The sequence below is a fragment of the Aptenodytes forsteri genome, unplaced genomic scaffold (genome assembly GCF_000699145.1).
Source record: "Aptenodytes forsteri isolate BGI_AS27 unplaced genomic scaffold, ASM69914v1 Scaffold243, whole genome shotgun sequence".
NCBI classification, from domain to species: Eukaryota; Metazoa; Chordata; class Aves; order Sphenisciformes; family Spheniscidae; genus Aptenodytes; species Aptenodytes forsteri.
The window spans coordinates 1,655,886-1,682,303 of NW_008795314.1; the positions used below are offsets into that span (position 1 = coordinate 1,655,886).

Below are 26,418 nucleotides of genomic sequence, written 5' to 3' on the forward strand. Positions count from 1 at the left end.
GGGGGGCATCAGCTCGAGACCGTGATGTGCCTAATTGGTGCTGGCTGCTGCAGTTTGCTCAGGTCTTGATTGATGTAAAGACGTGGCACAAACACTTAAACCAAGGACACCGAATGAGAAAGCAAAACATTTTAAACCAAAAAGCAGCACTTACTCGTTGAGGATATAATTAGCTGTATTTGTCTTTAGGGCCTTTCACCAAGCGAGGCTCAGCACCGGGGAAAACAAGCCGACGCGCTAAGTGCTCTGGAAAGAGCAAACCTGCTGCCCTCACATCACATGAACCCGCGAACCCCGTCAGGGCTCTCCCAGCCGGTCCTACAGCGGGGCCGGACCCGGCGGCGTGGCTGGGGTTCAGCCGGCCCCGCGCTGGGCGCTGGCTGCGGCATCCTCAGTATCGCACCCTGCAAGAGCAGCACCCTCCCGTGGTTCTCGGTCTAACAAAGGCATCTACAGGACACGGCGCCCGCTTTCCTCGCTCACCCACGGCTCGCTCTGTGCTTGCGGTGAAGGCAGTTCGGTGCGGCGCAGCCCCTCACCCCTTGCTCCGGCGGTTTGCGCTCTCTACGGTACAACAGCCCTCCGGCAACGCAGAAAGCCTCTTTCACCAACATGCAACACAAACTTAACCTGAAATTGCTTCCAAGCAAGGAACTTTTGAAAATGCATGGACCAATTCAAGCCACTTTTGGGAGGAGAGCCTCCCCCCGCACGCGAGCGTGACCCCCGGTGCCGTCCCTGCGGCACACACCGAGTTACTGCCGCAAACAAGCGGGAGGAGCGTGTCGAAGCCCTCTGCAAACACTCCTGCCCGACGGGCTGCTGGCATCGCAGCAGCCCGAAAGAACGGGAGGCCCCGGGGGGCCCCGGGAGGCCCCGCTGCCCGGGGCGGAGGGGCAGCGGCTCTGCCGGCACCGGGGGCCCGGAGCCGGGGACGGGGCTGCTCCCCCCCCCCGCCGGTGCGTGAAAGTGGGAATTACAGCCGAGGACATTTTGTAAAAGGAAAGGGCTTGCTCCCATTTCCTACCGCAAGGAAGGCTGTAACGTTTGAAAAGCGATTTAAGGCGGCCCCCCAAGTTTTTCACGAGGTGGGAGGGGACAGACGGGACGAGCATTGCTTCTGCTCCTCAGGGCTCCCAGATAATGCACTTTTTATTTTGACCTGATGCACAACAAACACACGGGAATGTGGGCAAGACCAGCTAATACTTGTTTTGATTGCTAGCCAAGGGACTGGGAATTGCTCATTAGAACGGTTCTGAAAAGAGGACTTGCCTGGGCTTTAGGCAGAGCGTCCAGCTGTTTCTGAGAAGAAATTTCAGGACGTGGAACTGTGTATATGAGAGAAAAATGTTAGTCTGCAACACTTGGAAAGCACACGGTTGGGCAGCGTAAATATCACTCTTCCTATGAACTCTTCGGGGTGCCCAGTGCTCGTTTGCAGCCGGATAACCACCAACCCCCCTGCAGAACGTGCAGGTCCGATGCAGATTTCTCTCCCAGACAGAACAGATTGCAAGAGCTCAGGGATCTGCATGCTGCAGGACTTGAAGCATTTGCAAAGAGGATTTACAGTACTTTACCTTTTAATTGACAGCTCAGCTGACAGGTGATAAGCGTGCAGAACTTTGCTCGATACAAAGGCTTTTCAAAATCAAAAGCCTCCATTTCGGAGCCTAAACTAGTCCGTAAACACCTGAGTTTGTGCCCTGCTTCTTTCCAGTGCTGAGTATCCAGGCAGCCTTCAGGAAAGACAACGTAAGCTCCTGAATGCTCATACCTTAATAAAACAGGGCTGCTTGTCCAGACAGGCAAAGGGAGGAGAAGTGGGGTTTGTTCTGCTGACACAAAGTCGTGCCACAAGCGGTGAAATGGCAGTGCCTCTCCCCGCCCAGCCTCGGAAAGGCAGACTGGTGCCAAAGGAGCCGGGCAGAGGCCGGGTGGGCCAGCAGCATCTCCAAAAAAGCAGGAATCTCCACTCTGCCCGGTGGAGCTCTTCATTACAGCTCCGTCCATCCCCATCAAGGCTCTGGCCCTCCATCACAGGGCGGCAGAATCCAGTGTTGCCTGTGCTGGTAGAAGCCCCGACGTGCCTTGTGTTACAACCTTGTAACCGGTGGGGAGAAGCTGAGGTGCCGATAAGCCGTTTCCTTGTTTTGCAGACCATGAACTTCTGGCCTCTGCCGTAATGCACAGTAAAAGGCTGGATAAATCCTCTAACTTGGTTATTTCTTTTCTCTCATAAAGCACAGAAGCTGGACACACAACTGATGCCTCTGTGGTCCTACCACTGACTATGAAAACAGCAAAGCACTTTTAAGAATGCATCAATCACCTGTTATGCCAGGTGGAATACTGCCACTTGAATGCCCCGTATGGACAAGAACACTAAGAATAACCCCATTTGGAAAATGTGGTATTTGGCCTCCTAGCCTTGTTGAAGGTCCAAGTGGAAAAGGAGACTTCTTCAACCATTTCCCTCTAGGCTCGCTTCAGAAAAGTTTCCCTTTCTTCTCAGCTAGAGATGGTGCCCCACAGTGGTAAATCTCCAGTGTCTTAGAATTCTATAAAACAGATTAAAACATCAGTGTTTGAACTATAACGCGGTAAAGATCACCGTCTTTACTTGGAGGTGTCTATACCAGAAGACGTGATCTCTCACCTACGTACTGGATCCCATTATTTTTGGATACTTTCTCTTCCTTTCCTTCTTCCTCCTGTCCCCCACCTAAGGACACAAGCAAAACTTACATTTTACTTACACGCTGCCCTAAATTTCATGCTATGAGGGTTTAGTGCTTTGTGCTTAATCTGCATTTGAAAAAATAATGTTCTGCTGCAAAGTATTAAGCTTTATTCTGCATCAACCCCGGTTTTAGTCTGTGCTTGAAAGCAACACCAAGGGTGTCCGAGGCCCCGTGCCGGGCTGGAGTCCCTGGTTCGCTTTGCTGGTCCCGAGCGCTCCACTTCACTTCTTCCAGCTGTGTTTCAGAAAAGCCCCAGGAAAAGGTATTTCTCCAAGATGCTGAAGCACCCTGGGGGAATGATTTTGAAACTGCTTCCAACTACGCTCCCATCCAGGTTATTGTGCGACCCGTAATTCACAAACTAAGAGGCAGCAAAAGCTTAAAAAGCAGTTCAGGGAGACAGCACCAAAACATGTAGTAACCGTGCCGACGAGCGAGAAATAAAGGATATTGGACTAATACGGTAAGTTGGACATAGCTTTAGAACCACCTTACTACGTGCTCTTGTTTACATATTGATGCTATAAAGAAAACCGTCGCTGAGCCAGAGCTATCAGGGAAAACTGATTTGTTGGGGGGTTTTTTTGGTGCAATTTCTAGCTATTTCAGAAATGAAACTCGCCAACAAATCAACTAGATCCTCGTACGCTTCCTTCTAGCCCTGTCCCTGGGCTCTCCGCCCTCCTCACCAGCTTGCCTTTTCACCTGCTGCATCCCACCTTTGATGCTGCACTCAGACATGCTGGGAAAGGGCAACTCTCCCCATCCCGGTAGGTTTTTGGAAACTATTCGGCAATAAAAGGTAATCAAGAGCTATTTGCCAATTACCACTCTTCCTACAAGCTGTTCCTTCTCAACGCATGACCATCCCAGAAAAGAGAGGCGAGGGCTGCTTAGCTATGGGGACCAATGTCTGTCCTCTCCTACGTATTTCAGGTATTTTATGCTTGTGCTGAATGAATGAAATCCCACTGAGCACAGGGATTGTGTTTCTAAGTAGGCAACCTATATGCTTCACGCTGGTAGAACTTGCAATTCGTTACCTGCAGAATGATCATCTCCTCTGCCTTTAAGAAGTTTCCTGTAGGGAGAGAAGAGTTGGGAAGCAGACAGACACATGCCAAGCCAGAAAAGAGAGGCGAGGGCTGCTTAGCTATGGGGACCAATGTCTGTCCTCTCCTACGTATTTCAGGTATTTTATGCTTGTGCTGAATGAATGAAATCCCACTGAGCACAGGGATTGTGTTTCTAAGTAGGCAACCTATATGCTTCACGCTGGTAGAACTTGCAATTCGTTACCTGCAGAATGATCATCTCCTCTGCCTTTAAGAAGTTTCCTGTAGGGGAGAGAAGGTTGGGAAGCAGACAGACACATGCCAAGAAAAGGCAGAAAAAGTGGGTCCCACTGGAAATCAGATAAAAAAATGAAAAATCTGATTTTTCCTGCTGCTGTGGGGTAGGGCCAGTAACACATAATTGTAAACCGTGAATGCCAAAACAAGGAGACGTACTGTAGACACGGAAAGAGAATTTGCTCCTTTCCAACACCGTCCGTCAACAGGTCTTTAGTCTGCTTGAATACATTTTTTCAGTATAAATGGAGTCAAGATTAAGATAAATTAAGTGGGCAAAGGATCCAGGAGATAAAACTACAGAGAAATTGTAGAGGAATCTGCCAGAGTTTTGAATATTATCAAGTCCACTCCCCTGAACAAAACGGAACATTTAAAACAATAAACTATTTAATGAACTCAGGACAGACTGTAGGCAGCTAGCAGGTGGGGGGGGGAGATTTCTCATCAAGAGTCAGCAGCCTCACAGCTAGTTCAAGGCAAGCCACCTTTACTACTAATAATATTTATTGAAAGCAAAGCAATCTTCCAGCTTATTGTGTTTGATAACATTTTAATAACCCTGAAATCATGACTGCACTGGGACCACGTTTTCATCAGAGAAAATTTACAAGCAACTCGTTTCCAATGCATCTGACAGTAAAAAACAAACACCGGGGGCACACACAGGACAAAGTGTCATATTCATTTCTAATGAAACATTTTCATTAGAGAGAAGAAAACGGTGGGAGCGCGAGGGATTTAAAATGGTCAACTTGACTGTCTTTGCACAGGCTGGACTGGCCGTTAGAGGATGGAGTCTGGCAACTTGCAGGAAGCAATAGTTAACCTGAGAGATTGGGTGTATCCGCTGGAGGAAGACACCTAGACCCCACTAGAACATGGGCACGTTAGTAGTCCGTCCTCCCTCAGGAAAGCTACAATGTGGATGAGTGTTGGAGGTGCCTCTCCCAAATTCCAAGAGCACACGTGTTATTACTGGAAGAGACCCCTTGGGAACGAGGGGGAATGTGAGAGGACAAAAGTTGGGCTGCTCTCGTAGACGTTAAGGTTTCACGGGTACGTTACCGCCTTCGAAGCAACGCAAGGACCTGGGTAAAACAGTCCAAGAGACCTGCAGGGAGCTAAAATCGTCCTGTGTGGTCCGTGGACGGGCCCATGGCCTCCTTCGAATTCCCGCTAACGATAACATCGTGAATCAGAGACATTTCCAGACATTTACGGAGCTGTTGTTTACCTTGGGGTTTTGCGGGGAACGCGGGGTACGCCAGGCATCCGTACAGTTTACATACAGAGTTCGTTTGAGCTCGATATCCTATTTTTCAGAACTCCCCTTCCCTGAAACTGGCTATGCAGGACTTGAGCAGAGATTGTACATTCAGCATCAATACAGTGATACAATTAGTACACCTGTCATTTGTACAATGCGTGAACTCTAACAGACATTTAGCAGCAGTTCATATACAACGTTAGGAGATGATCCTACAGGTCACCATGGCAATCTTTGATCTGGTATCATAGGTATGCTCCACACTATAGCTGCCCATAACCCAAATCCTAAAGGGTTTTTCAATTCCATTTCCAGACTCTTCCAACTCCAATAATTCTTAACATATACAGATATCCATATACATTTTTAATTAAAATGCTCCTTCACATACACAATCATATATTGAATTATCAAGAACAATAATATATTTTTGGAGCAGAATAGCAAAATGATCTGCTCTGCCAGTGCCACCCACAAACTAGACAAGTAACTAAGAAGAAGTTTGACAGTTTCAGACCACTTAGGAAAGAGAAACTCTCTCGGCCTAAAGACAGGGGAGCCATGCAGTGAAAGTGCTATGGAGGATACAGTAAATGCAATATACAGAAAAACAGAAATCGTTAAAAATGTTTTCTTGTAAAGATTCTGGAGCCATAAGGAGAATCCTTCTAATCAGGAGCTATCTTTACAATTTCAGAAATACCGGATAGCATTAAAGCAGAAAAAGAACATGGCATGGAAAATAAAAAGAGCTATGCAAAACCTAAAAGATCGATTTTGGCCAAAAGCTGCGTTTCTTTTAATATACCAGGGTGGATACTAAATTTTAACAGTGCATCTGATCCACAAAAAGCCATCTCTGCCAACCTTATGGAAGACAAAAGCTCTCGTTAGCCAAAACATCCGACTCCATAACGGACGTTGATGTCTAGGCAAACAAAACCCAGGGACGCTGAAACTGAAAGCCCTCCTTGCTAAGGAGAAACCCAAACAAAATACAGGCCGAACAAAAAACCAAGGAAGGAGAAGAGAAGGCGACTCTCTTCTGAGAGTTTCATTACAAACATCTGGAAGAGAAAAAAAAAAAAAAACCAGGAGACGGGAGGGGAAGCAGTTCACAGTAAAAAACAACCGTGGCAACAGCTGTGCAACTTTGGGGCAGTATCGGCAACTAAATTAGCAGAACAGGCTTCCGACTGGGTATTTTAGCTAATTAAGTAACAAAAATTACCCCCAAATCTAGGTTTGTTAATTTTTAACTGTATCGTATCTGCCAGCAAGCTGCAAACTCTCAAGAGCCGCTTGGGTCCCTCCAGCCCCACGGGTCTGTCTTATTAAATGTACAGTTTATGGCAGAGTAGCCGGTAATCCTGGTGACAGGAAGGATGGGCTACAGTCGCAGCGCAGGTGTTGTTGTTCAAGGCTGTGAACTGCTTTCTTATTAATCCAGTTCTTCACATTAGGTTTTTTCCCCCTTTCAAATGGCTTAGTGGAACGAGTTCTACTGTACAAACTCGTAACCGCTGGAGACCTGGGGCCAGACCTGCCGTAAATCACACTTTCAGTACGAATCACCTCAATGCCACCAAGAGGTGAAGAACTGGTTTTATGGAGGTGGGAGGAGAACATAAGCTCAGCTTTAGACAAGGGAGACGGAGCAAGTTTGGGTCCCTCCACAAACCTTCTGTGATTCGCCTCCTATGCCTAGCGTTAGCCACTGTAAATATCTCCCTTCACTTCAAAACCTGAAAGGCCAAACATGAAAATATTGTGGCGTTTCTACCCTATTTTATTTACGGGCTATTTGCCCATCTCATAAAATGTAGCGGAACTGGCAATTTAGAGCTAGAGACATCCAGGCCCAGAACACGGGAGGCTACGGGGTGACTGAATGGCAGAGCTAGAGAGGAGCCTTCAGCCTCGCAGTATCCAAAGTGTTCACAATTCATCTACTGTATTACTAAAGACATGAATAAATGAGGAAAACATAATTCTAACAAAAAAATGATTGCTGCTTTTTACGCAGCACTCTTTTGGATGCGATATGCAAAGCGTTCATGATACAAGCTTACGAGAATGCCATCACCAACAAGCACAGATCCAAAGTGTGTGACTACACTTACAGGAGCGATTTGCCTGGCTGTACACTTAATTCTCATTAGTATTGAAAGAGTTAAACTTCTTCCATGAAATACCTTAACAGATTTAACAGTATTTTTTTATTTTAGTATCCCCTGCATAAAAGAAAAATACACATTATTTGAAAAGCCAAGAAAAAACTGCAATTTATTAAGTTTCAAAGAATCTTCGTACTCTTGAAAGCAACTTTCGGTGCATGTTCTTTAACAATCACATTCTATGAGGAGAATAAACATTAAAAGCCACAATTGTTGTTTTTTTTTAATCTCAGAGTTACAGACATCTTTAATTCAAAAGGAAAGGCAAAAAAAAAAAAAGCCCCAAAACAAAAACCCACCCCCCAAACCCTTAAACAGAAGTTTTCATTCCCAATTTTAAAATATCAGGAGTTTTTCTACAACTCAATGCTAAACTTCAGCATGGAAAATTGTATGTAAACATACACATACACACATACATATTTTATATAAGAGTGTGTGTGTATATATATAAAATATATATGTAGGAGGCGTGTAATGGCAATGAGATGCAATTACTCTGAGGAAAGGTTATTCAGCTAAATACACTACTAAAACTTGAGAAAAAAACAAGTCTTGAACCCAGTTTGTGCATAGTTCATGATCCTCTATAAAACCAGCTTTTGTTAATTTGCAATCTTGCAGGACCCTTTAAATCTGATAACAATGTTCATATAATTTTTAAAACATACTTGAAGTGTATGTTATTCCATTGTCTTTCTTCCTTTCAAAACAATCAAAAACATTGATCTTTTTTTAAACATAAAGCGATTTTTTAATATATAAAGCACTCTTCAAACATCTATTTCTTTTGAGTCCATTATTTGGTAAATATGTAACTGCTACACATTAGATTAGGTATTTTCTTCTTTCTTACTGTCTTTTTTTTATTTTATTGTTTTTTAATAATATCTTCAGTGCTAGGAGTTGGGTTTTAAAAATACATGAAATGGTGTGGAGTTGCTCCTCGGGAAACCCGGCTTTCCTGAGACATCTTCCACCATGTGCAAGATAGTGATCACAAAGTTTTCGCCACTTTGACGAAGAGGAGGAAAACAACAAAAATAGTACACAGCAATGGCCAAAGAAAAGAATAATACAACAACACTGTTCAATCCCAGAGCTCTGAAGTAGCATATCTTCATTCTGAAAATAGTTTTCTTTACGATGGAAGTCTTTTTTTTTTTTTTTTCTTTTTTTTAATTCCTTTTTTATTTTAAAGTTTGAAGGAGAAAAAAAGGTCTGTAAACAGGTGGGAGCCAAAACTCCTGGCTCCTCCAAAAGCAGTCAAAACCTATGTCCAAGTGCTTGTTTCTGTTCCTGCTTGCAAGGGAACTATCCACTCTTTACAATTATCTATGGCCACAGTTCAACAAGAGTATTTTTTTTAAACTTTATATTCCGAATGGAAAAATGGTGCAATACTCCGGTAATAATTTTCTTGCATTAGTCCACAATAAAAAGCCGCTAAAGGTAGATATACATATTATTCTCCAGAGATACACACTGTAATTTTTAAAATGCGATAAGAGTCCTTGAGTAAACATTTACACGTGAATTGTCGCCGGCCCCTTCTATCAGTTTCTTTCTTTTTCTTTTTTTTTTTCTTTTTAGCATTATAGGATTAGCTACAAGAAGGGCTGCGGACACTCAGTGCAAAGTTAGAAGCTAGTAACAATTAAACATTTGACCAATGAGCAAATAAAAAGCATATACTGAATAAAAGGAAAAAATTCACACTTTTAGTTAAACCACGCATGGGCACACACACACGCGCGCACACATACACACAAGCACACTCACATACATACATCTGTTCCAACAAAAACATATAGTCCGAACTTTAAAAAAAATTCTTAGAGCCTGTTTTTTGTGTACGGATGCCGACCTGGAAGTGTAATAATTAGACTTAGAAAGTGTTCACATTTTGTTATTGGCCTGCTGGATTCAAGTATTTGCATGTTGATATGTGTTTTTTTTTGTTGTTGGGTTTTTTTGTGGGTTTTTTTTTGTTTTTTTTTTTTTTACTTTTTATATTTTTGGGATTAAAAAAATGACATGAAAAAGTAATGAAACAAGGGTAATGTGCATAGGCAGATCCATGGGAGTAGTGGACACAGAGATACCCCAACCCTGCCCTCCCTCCCCCCCGCTCAACCTGTACAGTCAATAGTTACCATTCAGATTCATTACTTTTCTGTACCCATGGTAAATATCACACTTCACCCTTTCTGATTATTGGGTCCGCCTCTGGTAATGTGCATAATAGTCACAGGCTCATTTTAAATAGGCTTTCATTTCCCCCTTCCCCCCCCCCCCCCTCCCCCCAGCTGATAAAATAACCCTTTCCAGCCCAAATTCTGAAAAGTGCCCTTCATGATAGACCTATTCTAAGCAGCTTTTATACTTTGTTTTTAAAATCACCATACAAACATAAAAAGACAACATAAAACAAAAAGCCATGAAAAAAATAAAACCTGTCATTAGCATGTGACACTGACCAAAAGTAGCCCATACTGTTTCATGAACAGTTCACAAGGACTTCTGCAGTTTCATATTTGATACTGGACAGAGGTACTAAAAAGGGCTGCCAGTCTGATCTGTTAAAGCTGGATTCTTCATCAAGCCCGGGACTGGAAAGGGTTACAATTTTTATTTTTCCTTTAGTGCTGATGATTGTTATTTCCATTTTGTTTCTCTTGTTTCCTAGATGGACTCCCCACTGAGAAGATCACCCGGAAGAAGAGTATTCAAAGGTGTCGGGCTTCCGATAACTCTGCCGTCGTCGGTGCTCGGGGGTCCCCAAAGGCTGCTGGAGTACTGAGGCACCCCACCCCACAGCAGGTCGCTGCTCCCCTTGCCCCCCAGGCAGGGAGTGTTCCAGTGGCCGGCGTCGTTGCGGACCAAGCCGTGAGAGCTGCTCGAGGAGCCCAGGCGAGTCTGGTTGGTTCCAGTGTTGGACTGCCAGCTGGAGGTGGGCGGCAGTGGCTGGCCTTGTGCTAAGAAACGGTTGACTTCTTCTTCACCAGCAAACTCGGCCAGGATGGTAGTGTTTCCCAGGACACACCTGAGGACAAAGCCAAAAGGTGCGACATGAAACAAGGGGTGCAAAGGGCGCTTTTGGAAATATCCAAGAAGGATATAAAACCATTTTTCCCCCAAGTTGAATTTGAGATGAAGATTTATGCCACATCTGCTCACTTTCAGCAGTCACAGTCTCTTGAACAAAGACTTCTCTGTCCTATTTTCTATTTACCTTTCTACATCCATAGGCAAACACACAAAGCTGTATGTGAGGAGACCACCTCGTTTAACTAACATGCATCATGGGAGGCTGTATTCTATTGGGGCACAAAGATAGGAGCATACCAGCATTATCAGTAACAAATGACGCCGACAATGACACATTTATTATAATACATTTTCAAAAACTGTTTGCTTCACATTAATTTGTCATCAAGGAATATATTCTAGTATTTAAATCCTGCAACTGAATCAATCATTTGCTGCATATTTTAAAATCAACTAACCAGGAAAAGAAAAGAAGTCTCTCTCTCTCTTTTTTTCTTCTTTTTTAAATCTGCCAGATACATGAGCAGAATAAAATTCAGACACCTTGCACCTCAGGATGTCTACAGCCATCACACTCGATGGTAACTTCTTAGTTACAGCGAAGGCTGAAATGCTGTTTCTAAGTCTGTGCTCAAGCACCTGAGAACACTGCCGCCTTACCCCACTTTCACTTTTGCATAAATGTTGTAGCTTTTATTATTTCTGAGCACTGGGCAGTGGGACCTGTAGTAATTACAGCACTTTGCCTTCCTAAACAGCTAACATACAAAATATAGCTCTGACAATGCATCATATAATGTAGCAAAGCAATGCTACACCTCCAGACCATGAGGTGTGTAATCCTCTTCCTTTTTAAAATATTCTCAGAAGACTTAGAGACTCAAAGATTAGAGAATCCTTCTTTTTTCACATGTAACAAACAAGTATGCTTTCATACCTTTAAAGGTCTTGTCCCATCACAATGTTTAACATTAACTCTTCACTGTACGGTTTAACTCTTCCGTGTCTAAAGCTTATTCCTGCTTTTATTTAAAGATATACTTGAAACCCACTGGCTGTGTTGGGAACACATTTCCAACATCTGTACTCTAAAAATTGATTTGTACTTCAGTGCAACTCACCACTCATCCTGCAAAGTTGAAGGTTTTGTCTCCCCCCCTCCTGTTCCCTGAAACCTCACTTTAATAGTAAGTTTAAAATTAATTTCCTTTGTGTATGTTTGACAAGAATAACTGCATGACTAATGCAATGGATGCAGAATTCTTCCAAGAACCTAGCTTTTGTTTTCTTCTAGAATTTGTTTTGCAAGCTAAGGTCTTTTTAAAAAGACTGGAGGATAAATCTACCTGGCACTGTCTGCCTAAACCTCCAGGTTCTCTGAATTAGTTCAGTCTCACCACTGCATGGCAATGGTAACTCCGAACACATACATTAACAACTACGCTCTCGCTGGAATACAAACGTGTTTGTAATGGCTATTCCCCCTCACCGCAGCCTCTGGTTTGGAAGCCATCAACAAGCAGGGTTTGTCCAAATGCTCCTTGCTGAAAATCACATCGTAAGAATGTCTGCCTTTCCTAAACATGTAAGCGAAGGGATGCAAACGCAGTCTTTGAAAACTATGCGTTCTTCATAAAATTTTAAATTAATTTCCAAAAAGTACTAATCACTGCTGCTCCTAATTTATATAGCAAAACACCCCCACGCAACCAGAGATGAAGAGCGTGAGCAAGCTATTCTCATATCAAATCAGATGGGATCTGAGACTGTTGGCTCTGCGATGTATTTTCCAGTGATCAACTCCATGTAAACATTTATCTGTGAAACAGATAGTGGCTGATATCTCTTGGAACTCTAATACTGCCCTGTTGGCTTCCACAAATCCCAGCGTATTTTACTGTTGTCACCCTGCCAGCAAACCAAACGCATATATAGCTCAACCCTTTTCATTCAGAAAGGTCTGTCCTGTCCTTGCCAGCAGTGTAGCTAGAGTTATGCCACAACCTATTAAAAAAACAATTTAAACGGAGGCCTTCCAGATCACTGATAATGTAAGGACATTGCCATGTACATATTTAAAATAAGCACTCATCTTTAAACTTGCGTATTAATTTTGCCTTTGGCATTATTTCTTTTATCTGATGCCCACATCTAAAGTGATGTAACTAAATTGGGTCAATTTTTCATCTCCAATTGTTCTGAATGCTGCTTCGTAATATTTAATTAAGGAATGGTCAACAGTTAAAAAAGCAACACGGTCATTAATATTACTATTATTGCTACAATTTCTGTTAATCAGGTTCGTAATGGGAAAGTAGTTGCAACTTTACATATGGAGTAACCATTGCTCCTAAATCTCCAAGTATAGGGACGGTAATCAGGCCAGTAGTACAGCTAGTTCCAAACATTGTTTCCGCTATGATCAGTATTTTTCATTATACTCCTGCTATAACCTGTTGATAAAGAAAATTGCTTTCCAACTCTAAGCACCTAAGTCTTCTTTTGAAACATAACTGATTTTATCACTCAAATTCTCCAGCTCTTGCCTAGTATGCCAATTAGTCCCACAGATTTTAAAACACCTAAAAAGCACATTTTGTTGTCATACATTTTCTTCCAATTTCTTTCAAAACTCCTTCAAAAAAGGTGACCCTCATGAATGCATTCTTTATCATTTTGTCCTTTCTGTTGCTCTCTAAGCTAAAACCCTGCCTCATGCTCTTTTCTCTCCGAGCTTCCTTTGGAATTCTCATCACATCTTACAAATTCTTTGCAGTCTTATAGGTGACAATGTGCTCCTTACTGAGCACATTATTAATGGTGAACATCTATTATCAAGTTTTATAATGACCTCTTATTCAGTAGTATATGAGTATCTAGTCCCCAATTTTTTTTTCTCTCTCTCATTAGGTAATTTCCAAAATCGGATTAAACTAACTAGTGATCAGTTTCGAGTCCTAGCAAATAAATGCCTAAGAAAATAGTTTCTGAGATAAAACTGATTTCATAACAAAGAGAGAGCAGAAACGTACATATGCAGAGACTTCTGGGCCTTGGCTGCTTCTTCCTTGGAACTGTATCGGACCACAGCATTCCCTTGCGTCAGGTTCAAGTGGAATGTTATTAGAGGGCCATGTTGCAAACACAGTGTCCGCAGTGTGGAACCATCAATCTGGTAAGAGGGAAAGGGGGGAAAGGTTATCTGTATTTTTGTGATTTTACTTTAAATGCTTATTAACTAAGCAAGTTTTAAAAGCTAAAGAATAAGTACAGATGAAAGAGAAAAAAGGTTTTTCTTCCATAAGAAGAATTTATAGACTTATCACGGTCTTCACTGAGCGAGACATCCTGTCTTTTTAAGACTTCCCTGCAGTCCAGTGCACAGAATTTCCCAATTTAGGTGATACAAATTATATTTATCATTAGAAGTCCACAGAAGTCCAGAAATAAGTCAAAGGAAAAACACACGGTTCATAAATGTAACTAAATTTTCCCCAAGATTAATTTGGATGTCTACATTCAAGGCTTTGTGACTGAAGTTCTTCTTTGTGAATGACACTACGCTGAGGACTAGAGGATTTGACAGACTTAGAAGAACAGAAAAAAAAACCCCAAAGCCAACCCATAGAAAAAGCAGATTTTACATCTCTGTATCTGCTTTAAAACATCATTCACCTCCAAACTTACACATACATAAATGGTGCACACTTGAATGAGTAATTACAGTCTTAAAAGTTCATACTTGACTTGACAGCACTTTGAAAACTTAACAAATTCCCTGTAGAAAACAGACACTTGTAATAATGCAGAATAATTATTTTCCCTTCAAATGAACCAAATGACCAAGGCTGATAAATGTTCTTCTTATCTCTTAAATGTGACAAGTCTCTTTTCATAACTAGTTATGTACAATTCTGTTTACCTGGGGTGTGAGGTTTCGAAGAACCAGCCAGCTGCTTGTTCTCCCTGAGCTGTCAGTACTCCACGCAGAACCTATAATACAAATTCCACAACAGAACATTTTATCATGATGTGGAGAGCATATTACAAGAAGAAAACTTATCTGCAATCACAGCATACTACCAAGCAGTATTGCTACTGAAAACAAATCCTACAGCAGTTTCCTCACATCTTGATTTATTGTCGTCTTCGGAATGAAAGGTTGCTGAATGAAAATCTGCTTTTGCTACATTTAAAAGATCTGTGGCATTTTTCACATTCCCACAATAACTATTAGAAAACTAGCGGATGCAGGTATGACACTGCAACAAATGGTATCTTCAGGTGACATTAGAATTAATCTGGAAGACACATTTCGAAAGCTATTCAGATGTCCAAGCTTAGATTGCTGCTTGCTATTAAAGATTTTTATAGCACTGCAGCATTCTGCTATCTTGCCAATGACACATTAATGTATGTGACTTATTCAAAACACATATTTCTGCACTGACAATGTTATGATTAAAGATACAAGGACATAACCAACAAAACCTGCTTTTCCAACTTCAGCCTGGTGTTTTACAATGAGAAACTGTAAAAGCTTGATATTTATGAGTGGCATTTGAGAAACTGCAGTACTTCTGTAGTCACATGTGTGACCACACTCAGGCTCCAGAGAGAATCCTGGCACCAGCAATATCTGCCCACCAGGTGGGGTTTTGGTGAAGAAAACTGAGACAAAATAAATGGCAAGAAGAGGGAAGAACATTGAATTCCCAACTTAGTGAAAGCAGATTAATAAAACAGTCAGCTTTATAAAATAGGTGTAATACTTTTGAAGCTGACAATACTTCACAAACAAACATGGTGTATAAATACATATATTTATATAGCCACATCCATGGTTTCTCATATTTGTATTTAAGCAAAACAACGACATCTAAAAAAACAGCCTGCATGAAAAAATTAAGACATTCCCTGAGGGCCCTGCAATGCCATCAGGTCCTAAATGCTTCACATCCATGCTCCAAAAATGTGTTCCATATTAAATTCCATGGGCTGATTCACTCATCTTGAAGCCTCACAGGCAGTCATAGATCACACCACAAAACAAGAAACATGTTTAAAGGATATTTTTAGAAATTAAGGAAATGGAAAAAATCCTAGTTGGAGTTAAATAATTTGGCAATTCCTTCATAAAATTACTAATATGACCACCTGAAAGATGACAGCTTCATTTACAACTTATCCTAGTTAAAATAAACAGACTTGAGCTTCATCCCCAAAACAGACACGCTCTACTTGTATTAAACCTCAAGTTTCTGGAGCCTAATACACAGCTATGGGGTGCCTCACTATTGTAACACAGAATAAGAGCGAACAATGGTAAAAAGAAGGCACTGTGGTGTTATAAAACACAGAAGTCAAGAGTACCAGAGGAGTAAGAGCTGGTCCAGCCCAGGGGACTGGCACCCCACGTAGATGATGGCTTGGTGTTTGTTAAGCCTGGAGGTGGTCTCGTAGGAGCAGTAGTGTTTCTGGGTACCTTCCATAGTTCGTGGGACAGAGAGGCTTGTGTGTGAGAGATTGGGCCAGAGGACCACGTAGACTTGATGTCTGACAATTTACCTGCAACAGAAAAAATACATTTGTGTATTTTTAGTTAGCAACAACTGCTAAACCAAGTAGGATGGGTAACAGTCAAGCTTCTGCATTGACTATATTCTTCCAGCTTTTCAGAAGAGAAAAGAATAGCATTCTGTACCATCCAGCGATATAAATCCTGTATCCTTTAACCTACTTACACTAGGTATTTACATTTTCAAAGAATTTTGTATTTACTGAATCTCACAACACCTGCTACACATACAGTTCCCTTTTTAACATCTCCTACTATTTCGCTTTCTCGTAAAAGACGATACATGAGAAAAAGACCAGAAAATGGACTTAAGTATTTGAAATCTGATTTCATCAAAATTATAATGAAACACTTCAAGATTGTCTCTCTCAAAGGTTTAACAGAACTTAACCACTTTTTCTTACACAACTCATTTTATCTAATGTAAAGTAACCAGTATATCCATATGTTCTTCTGATATATTATTAAAATTTCAAAGATCAAAGACCAACAAAACCTGTATTTCTGAATATTCAAAGTAACAGATACTCTTTTTTCCAAGTGTCTTTGAGAAAAATGAAGTCTTCAGAAGATTAGACCATATCACAACCTGTCACTCTTTGTAACTTTCTGCTCAGTTTATTTCCCTAATCAGTTTTTCAACTATCTTACTACTGTTTTCAGAAGATGACCATATCACAACCTGTCACTCTTTGTAACTTTCTGCTCAGTTTATTTCCCTAATCAGTTTTTCAACTATCTTACTACTGTTCCTGCCAAACCAGAGTTTTATAAAATCATACAAAAACCAAGAATAACAAATACCGTTTAGCATTCAGAGTGGCAGACAAAATTGATTCAAATTACAGATACCAAAACAAAACCCTTTATTCACCTTTAGACTTACACATCCCTGCCTTTCTTCCTTGCACCAACATATGTTGTGAAATTAGAGTCAAATTTCCTTGTCATAGCACAGTCCCACCGTTACTAACATTAGCAGCACATGTTTGACTGGAATGGACTGAAATGGTCACACATCACCGCATCTTCTGCCAGAGCAAATGGTATTGTGATAATGCTGCCTTAATGCTTTAATGTTGATTGCAGACAGTAAGAAAATACTTGGCCTGACAAAGTCCAAGATGCAAAAATCTTGGGAATTTTTTTAAAACCAGATTTGAACTGGCAGATTAAGCTTATACTGAATCAGTGCTCTGCATCAGGCAGCCGTTGAGGTTTTTTTATTAGTCCTAAAGCCAAATTCACCAGTCACCAAATCACAGCCTCAGTTATATACACACACACTCCCCAAATTGCCTCGATTTATCTGTATCGTTTAACTCAATGATTTTATACTGAATCATAACAATTTAAGTGAAAGGGCAACCACTGTCCCATCTTCTTGCAAACTGTAGCAACAGAAATAATTCGACAATGATGATGATGATGACAACATTAACAAGGGTAAAATGGTGGGAGGAAAGGGAGAAAGTCTGAGGTTTAGAACTCAGAGCAGCTGAGCCTGCGATGTAGCACATGATACATGCACATTACCACACATTAGATGTTGCTATGTCACTACTTCTCATGGGGTTAACACAAAGATTAGATGACACTGCAAAAAAATAAAAAGCAAATAAAGCAGAAATGCATGGCAGATAAAAGAAAAGCAAGCCATTCCTTTCTCTTCCTTTCACTGGAGTAAAACATTTCAAACGATCCCTTTTTGTTTTGCATTCTGCATTTGCATTCTCCAGTACCTGGAGGTTGCACCTTCCTTTATTCAAAGAAGTGGAGGGTTTTCATTGATTAGATATGAAAATGCTAAGACAATCCATACAACAGCCCCAACACATTTTTATAATGGGATAAACTCGATACTTAGGTAGCCAGTTTGCAAGCAAAGTTTCTATGATTTGCAGAGAGAGATGCTCCAGAATTTATAGCTCATTAAAAAGAATGGGGTAATTATTTAGATGACCTACAATCTCAGCCATATAGGGGAGCATCAGGGTTAGGATTGACTATTAAAAGACATTTAAGAGCCCCAAACCCAACCCCTCCACAGCCATGCAGAGTACCTCCTTGAGGTACTACTAAACTTTTTCCTGAGCTGAAGATGGCTCACTTTTAACAGTGAGTTTATTAAAAAAAATTTCGTATCAGCTTTTACTAGAAGGGTCTAGTAGGGGTGTTTCTACTGAGGCCCTAGGCAATATTCCTCCTCAAAGCTGCAGTGGAAATAGTCATTAAGAGATCTCGATGCCAATACAGAGTGACAGCATGGGGCACCAAGTGGAATAAATACATTTTTCCTTAGCACAATTCCAGGCATACCATCCAATGCTCACCACTCGAGAGCTGCCAGGAGAGCTGCCTACCTAGCACAGTACTAAAAAATATGCTTCTGTCTATAGTAGCACTACTGTAATAACTGGGAAAGCACTTTCTAGGGCCTTTTCTCAGAATGCAGAAGGATGCGAAAGTAGAAAGGCCATTTTTCGTACCTGCAATGCTAGGTGCGGATGCAATGCTGCTGAAAGAGCTACTGTAGCCGGAGGCACTAAGCGGCCAGGCACTCGATGAAGGCAGCGTGGCATTCTGAGATGATGTTGGGGATGACCCTGCAGAACCAGCAGAGAAGCAACTAAGAAAGATGGGCATAATGATGTTTGGTGTGACATAAGCAAATCTATTATGTGCAAATACAAACCATGCAAGGCATTTTCCTTAATCAGCCTGGTCTCTGAAGTCTAGGAATGAAATGTTATAGAAAGCATGATAAAGTGAAGCAGAAGTCTTTAGCAGAAAAGAAAAGAAAGCTGGCACAGTAGCAAAGGTACTAGGTGCCTGTGCAGAAGATCAATTCTGCATTTCCTTTAAGATACGTGACTCTCTCAAAAAATCAGTGTTAAACTGTTTAGTCTCAAGGAACAGGCTTCATTTATAAAGGTGCTCTGCCGGCTGACTTAAGGAATGGCAACTGTAGATGAGCATAGATGTGTATGATAAACTAACCTCTTACCATAGGTGATTTGTTGCCCTAAACTCGAGGTAAGCACTTCTGCTACATCCTAATAACATCTGTACATTTTTGCAGACTTTCAGTAAAGCAAGGATATATTTTAGATTTTAGTTCTCAAACTGGTAACATTAAATGAAATAGCCTGAAACCATCTTGGTAAATGTCTCAAGGAACAGGCTTCATTTATAAAGGTGCTCTGCCGGCTGACTTAAGGAATGGCAACTGTAGATGAGCATAGATGTGTATGATAAACTAACCTCTTACCATAGGTGATTTGCCCTAAATTACTCGAGGTAAGCACTTCTGCTACATCCTAATGCCCACAAACATCTGTACATTTTTGCAGACTTTCAGTAAAGCAAGGATATATTTTAGCAATCTCTTCTCAAACTGGTAACATTAAATGAAATAGCCTGAAACCATCTTGGTAAATCATTTACAATCTGAGGAGCTATCTAAGCATACATACAATTTCCTTACTGGCAGCAAATGAAAGAAACTGAACATGAAATAAAGTATCTTCATTATAAAGACCAGAAGAGCTGGAGGTATTCTCTCTAGCCACCAACAAAATTAAGTGTGTATCCTACATGACTTATCATTCCTGACATACACAGATGGACTGTGATAGTGAAACATCTTTAACTGACTAATAAAAATAGGTGAGTTCTTTGGAAAAGAGCGCTGTACTGAGGTAGAAGGGAGGAAGTAAAACGACAATCTCATCCCTCAGCTCAATAAAAAACACAGGCTATATTTTCAACTGGAACAGCAACCAACCAAACTTCACCTTATCCAGACTCACTGCGCTCCAAAGGACACCAATACAGACATCAGTTTCAAGCAAAATAACTCTGTATCAAGGCCCTCTCTGGAAATAATCTATTCCCTAGGCAGGAGTGAGGGAATTGTATCAGATTCAAAAGCCCATATGCCCACAGAGCTGAAACCGTTCCTGATTCCATATGGCTAAGACTTTCAGCTCATAGTAGCTGGCCCTGCAAAGCTTCATTAGCAAACAGGGTAAAACAAAAAACAACCCAAAAGCTTAGGTTTTGTCTGTTTCTAAGCATACAGTGCAAGGATGGTATACACCACAGTCTAGCCCTCTAAATGGAGATCAGCTCTGTTAATACAATCCGTGTACTTCAGGCTGCATGCCTGGCAGCATGTCGTGAAAGCCCCAGTCTCATATGGAGGGATACTGACAGATAATTTTACCTAGGAGCAAACACCTAGGTTATACGAGCATAAAGAAACAGATTCAGCAACTACACTTTTTACTAAAATTGTATTATTAACAAGCTAAAAAACTAATGAGGAAAGGAAAGCATACATGGACCGCAACAGTCACTGCTTTTCAGAAGGTTCTGGCTCTTGAGGGCCTGTTTACTTCTGCAAAAATCATGTATACTGACCCTCTCTAAGTAGCGTAATTATTTCTTCATTCCACAGACAGATTATATGCCAACAGCGCTAATGTATACTTTCCTTCTACAAAGAAGAAGGACCTGTAGTAGGTATCATCTAACTTACAGGTATAGCTCTGTAGGGCTAGGCTTTTGGTCTAAAGGGAGTATTTCTTAGGTGTACCGTATCTGAACTGTGACTGAATTATGTCTTTATACTTTTCTTTTTATAACTTCAAACCATTCAGGTTGCCTGCCCCTTGAAGTACATTTGCATCATTAAAAGTTAATTCAACATTACTCATGCACACAAATACTCCATGTTTCAGCTTAAATAAAGATTGCTTTCTGGTAAGGGACAACTAAAATCATTCAAGGCAATGAAAACCCCTGCCTCCTTTCCCCTCACGTTTCACATCCCTTCGTCTGAGTTAACAAGCCCAGAGCTGGAAGCCTGTTTCAAGGATAGTTCCGATTTACAATCTACGCAGATATCACAGATGTAACTACTAGAACAAAATCCACATTTTTAATCCTGACAGGTCCTTCTTGACAACCTCATTATACTATTCCTGTGCATATTAGAGTGCTCTAATAGAGTGCAGATAACTTGCCTATTTCGGCACGCTGATCATGATTAAACACAGCCACCTTTCCCTTGATCCACTTTCAGTACATCTAGTTAACAAGTCGCATAGTCCCAATGGTTTATTGTTTTAGAGAGTACCCTTTTAATTCCAGAGTTAGCACTGACAAGACAAAAGGAATGGAAATGGCACTGGGAAATACTAGTTTACTAGTCAATTCCCTATTTTTTCTTTTCTTTGATGGTTTTGGGGATAAAACAGTTCTAATTTATTTTGCTGATTGATCTTCTAACAAAGCTACAATTAATTAGTGTGACAGAAGCCTGCTGCCTCAGCAACAACTGTGGAACTTTTGCATTGTGTCTTCTGAGTATTTCACAAAGTGTATGTAAGAGGTTGGTCAGTGTGGAGAGCAAACTCTTGTTCAAAACAAAGCATTACAGGTTACAAAAACTTCCAGTGACCACAGAATTTTATATTACATCTCACAACATTTGTCAACCAGAAATTTCTCAGTCCTATATTTAAATCAAGTATTTCTGGATTTTCAGTGAAAGTTCAGAGCAGAAGCATTATTAGATTAGGATTACATGCAAAAATATACTACAGCCATCATATATGAAGTCACCTTTTTTTGGAAAGAAAAAGAAAGTATACACAGATGAAGTAAATTATGTGTTTACCTCCACTCTTGAGAAGATAGCGATTAACATCCTGTATCGTGGTGTTTATGGTAGGCCCAGTTGGAACACTTCCAGGAGTAACATCGGGGTCATTTTCAGGATCAATATTCTGCAGTCCTTTCCATGGCACTCCTGGATGAAACTCTGTTTCAAATATAATAAAAAGAAGATTATATAAAGTTGTAATTCTCCAAAGTTCCTGTGTATCAGAAGGCATGAGGATTCAATAAATGAAACCAACAATACGTTTTAAGGACATCGGTTTAACACGAACACTTTGTATTTTGTTACCTGGTGGCCAGTTTATGCTGGAGCCATTGGAAATCTTATCACTATCGGTTTTGGCACGTGACCAGCTGTGAGGAACAGCTACGGGTGGACTGGCGGGCGATTCACTGTTTTGAATCAGATCATACCGGCCATAAGAGTCATCAATGGAGGACTTTCCCGGAGGACCAATACTTAAACCTCCAGGTATAGCACCTGTAATGAATGAAATGGTTTGTTTAGGAGTGGGACCAATTTTGGGTATGGAATTTCATCAGTCCCTGTATTTTGTTATTATTTTCTTTTTTTCTTTCTGTATTACAAAGATAAAAAAGAAAATGAAAATATAAACACAGTAAGCAAGGCTTAGCAGCCTCTGAAGCCTTACTACAAATTATAGCTGTGAGACACACCGCTGGTACAATCTAGACACTCAAGTTAAATAAATTCGCATTACATCACTGCCAAAAAGAGACCAAGTAATTCAAATCATTACACTGATGGTAAATAGGAATTTGCTGAGACAGCATACTAAGGAATACCACTGTAGGCAAGCGCTCTTCTCATCCTTCTCTAGGTATTCATTGCTAATGGGATGGATGATTTGAAATGGCCATTCTCATGTTCCTACAAACTATCAAACAACAATTTGGCATAAGCAGTACAGCTACTTGCAGAATAAAAACCTATTGTAAAAGAAATAATTCATGCTGCTCATAATAAAATCCAGGATACAATAAAGTTAACAGAGCACCATAACAGAATAAACTTGGTACAGGAAATAAAGGAATAAACGACTCAGGATACTGGAGGCGTTAGGGATAAAGGTGTTCAAACAGATTAGCAATCACTTCTGGAAAAATATGAAGTTTGTGCTCCTAACTCCCAGGGTGGGTAGTTATATAATCCATCATGCCTTTGTACAGGACTGGCTGTGAAAGGTTGATGATATTGGAAAAATTGTGGGAAAAAGCCAATGTAAAGCTTTTCTGGATTGAAGGTATGCAGATCTGGAGTAAGGGGAAGCTTGTGGGACTTGTTTTGCCAACACTAATGGCTTGTTTTACTTAAACTCCATGTTCTGAGCAACAAAATTCAGCACATGAAAACAAACGTTCCTACACTGCATGTAGGAAGTGACAGCTGCAAGAACTTCAATGCATTGCTGAATGTGACTGCAGAAATCATCTTAAAAATATCACAGTCTCAAAGGGCGCTCTGTACCAACCATTTATGAGTACTAACCAAAAATAGTAACATGAGAAAAAAATTACAATTGCAATATGACTCAAGTCTCAAAAAGCCAGACTGACCCAGAGATTAAACGCGACATACCGTGCTTGCTGGAGTTCTGGTCAAGCGAAGAAGCAGCACTAGACAGATTATCCATTGAGTTGGGGTGTGTCCACTGAGGAAGGCGAGACTGGGACTGAGAAGTGTCCTTCACTGACAAACCACCAGTAATGTCCATGTTATTTACATTCATGTTCGGGTTCAGTCCAGCTAAGGGGAAACAGGTCATTAGATACCCACAATAAACTGGAGGATTAAAAGATGTGTTTAAAAATCCAGCTAAAGAAATTATTAAACATTGATTTTCAGACATCTGTACGTATGTGTAGTAATTTACTATGCACATTTTCAACCTGCTGTCAAGAACTGTTGCTTTTATGGGAACACCAATATAACTCCCATGGATTCAGAAAACGTTAAAACTTTGCTAAAAGGAAAAAAGAAAAAAAGAGGTAGGGATAATATTTTAAAGCTGTCAGTATTTCTACTTGCAGTCTCTTCACTTGTCTCAGCAAAGGCATTCTGGAAGAATGCAGTGGAATGCTATGTTTAAACCAGTGAAGAATTTGCAGCATTCCATTGCTAAGCCAAAATATTCCTAATGTCTCACCAGCACACGCCCATGATGTCTGCCATTTTATTTTGCTAACAACATTTTAAAAATCCAGACAAAGCAACTAATTAAGAGGTCATACAATCAGCTGCTATTCATCAGAGCAGGTAGTGTACTATTTGGGCATATGTTTTGTGTACACAGAACAAAATCAGACTATATTTAAGGAATAATTTTGACATGCTTCTGTGACACGAATCTGGGTTCTTTTTGATAGATAATCCTGAAGCAGGATTATTAGCAGGGAGCAGATCACAGGCAGCTGAGATATGATAAGTACCTGTTAGACTTAGGCCTTTAATTCATAAGTTCTTTTGCCTTCTGATGCTCCCTGCTCTAACAGCTCACCATAGCAGTCAAAATTACCTTCTTAACTGCTGCATGGCAGATAAAGCTTGGCAATTCTATTGTACACAGCATAAAGAGAGCCACAAAGAGATTACATTAATTCCTTTATGTCATAAATGAAGTCTGTAACATACATCAAACAATCACAGAAAACATGTCTGAAAGGTTGTTCTGTTCACGCTGTCTCAAGGCCGAATTGATTATTTTGACATCAATCATATTTGACAGCTCTATGTCCAACCTACCACAACATGACCGGTGAAGAAGATTTCAGAAACTTCCCAGATAACTTATTCCAGTACTCTACTTTGCTTAAAGCAAGTAAGCAATCCTTAACTAGATCTCCTTTTATGCAACAAAAGTTTATTACCTCTTGCATTAGCCACATGCAAGAAAACTTCTTAGAAGCTATCTTTCACATTTTTGAAGACTTCCTGCATGTCTCTTAAGCCTTCTCTTTAGACTAAACTGAGCAGAGGATTTCACTTTTTCCTTAGCAGTCATGTTTTTGAAACGTAGAATCATAGAATCATAGAATCATTGAGGTTGGAAAAGACCTCTGAGATCATCGAGTCCAACCATCGACCCAACACCACCACCCACTAAACCATGTCCCTCAGCGCCTCATCTACACGTCTTTTAAATACCTCCAGGGATGGGGACTCAACCACTTCCCTGGGCAGCCTGTTCCAATGTTCAACCACTCTTTCAGTAAAGAAATTTTTCCTTACTTCCAATCTAAACCTCCCCTGGCGCAACCTGAGGCCAAGTTGAGGCCAACATCTAATCATCTGCACAACACTTTTTCTGCATTCCTTCAAACTGATCTGTATCTTTCTCAAAATACACTGACCAAAACTGATGCCCTTACCAGTGCTTATTAGAGTGGAAAGATGACTTTGCATGACTTCCAGACGATATTCCTGTTTATCAATGACATTTGTGTATTTTACAACATGATGCTGTTAATATATATTTAGTTCATAAATAGCAACATACGTAGATAGTTAATTAAGCAAATCTTCTGTTCTGATATTTGTAGGCAGAGCACAGATGAGCAAATACAGCCCACCTGAACAGCTACCAGATAGGCATGTAGTCCCATGATTTTGTTGAGGCATTTCAACATTATTTAATAAACACATCTTTTGTATTTCTGTATTTATTATATCGTAGAGCAAAATATTTAGGTGCTGAAATAATGAAATATACTCCCTCTGTCTTTTTCATACGGAACTGCTTTAATGAAGGACGCTCACCGAGAGGGTAAGGAGCAAAGGTGTTCGGTGAAGACTGTTGCTCTTTGGTCTGCAGGTCAGGTAGGCCGGGAGCCTGGGGATGGGGTGAAAAGCTATCCATGGCTGATTTGCCTGCAGAGGGGTGCAAAGATAGATGTGGAGGGGGAGGCTGCTGCTTCATAAGCAGGGCCTGGGCCAGCTGGCGCTGGTGCTGCTGGATCTGCTGCTGCATGTTATTGATTGTACGTGCAACCTGGCAAGAAAAAGAATCAATAAACGCTCAATTGAACAAAAAGACACTAGATTTCTTGTGCCTTTCTCTACAATGAAATAACACAATAGATCTCTTTACAAATAAACCAAATTAAGGGTCGAAGAGCTTTCCTCCAATAACTGAATGCTGTGAAATAGCTTTATTACTCTAGCACTCTTTCCTTTTCAATACTCAAGCCATGCACTATATTATTGTTTCTAAGGATGCTTTAGCTGCTTTTGCATAATGTAGTACAATCTCTTTAAGCCATTGAAACCAAAGTCTAATGGAGAGACTGAACTGGCAGGCAAACCTACTTGCTGCTCCTGTTGTCTCATGGGTCCGGAAACATTACGCTGAGCCTGTAACATCTGCTGCTGGATTTGTAAACGTTGGTACGCCTACAAGACAGAAATGAGAGGTCAGAGGTCCTAACATATACAATGAGCTGAACAAGCTTGCTTGAACTGCTCTGGTACGTTATAAAATAGAAAAGACAGAAACGCTGGAGTTTTCTGAAAACAGTTAATGAAGCAAAAGTAACA

General features: G+C 40.8%; 1 protein-coding gene across 2 annotated transcripts in view; it reads right to left on the reverse strand.

Annotated features, from left to right (window-relative positions):
• Window positions 1-9,146: 9,146 nt before the first annotated feature.
• Window positions 9,147-26,418, reverse strand: part of TNRC6C (trinucleotide repeat containing 6C) — a 96,583-nt gene continuing 79,311 nt past the window's right edge. For both annotated transcript variants that reach the window (XM_019472110.1, XM_019472111.1), the window contains 10 exons: window positions 26,191-26,274; window positions 25,642-25,873; window positions 23,464-23,631; window positions 22,153-22,344; window positions 21,862-22,005; window positions 18,665-18,781; window positions 15,971-16,165; window positions 14,520-14,590; window positions 13,630-13,769; window positions 9,147-10,592 (listed from right to left, as the gene is read on the reverse strand). In XM_019472110.1, coding sequence (XP_019327655.1) covers window positions 10,232-10,592; window positions 13,630-13,769; window positions 14,520-14,590; window positions 15,971-16,165; window positions 18,665-18,781; window positions 21,862-22,005; window positions 22,153-22,344; window positions 23,464-23,631; window positions 25,642-25,873; window positions 26,191-26,274 — 1,704 coding nt within the window. In that variant the 3' untranslated portion in view covers window positions 9,147-10,231. The remainder of the gene's footprint in view (window positions 10,593-13,629; window positions 13,770-14,519; window positions 14,591-15,970; window positions 16,166-18,664; window positions 18,782-21,861; window positions 22,006-22,152; window positions 22,345-23,463; window positions 23,632-25,641; window positions 25,874-26,190; window positions 26,275-26,418) is intronic.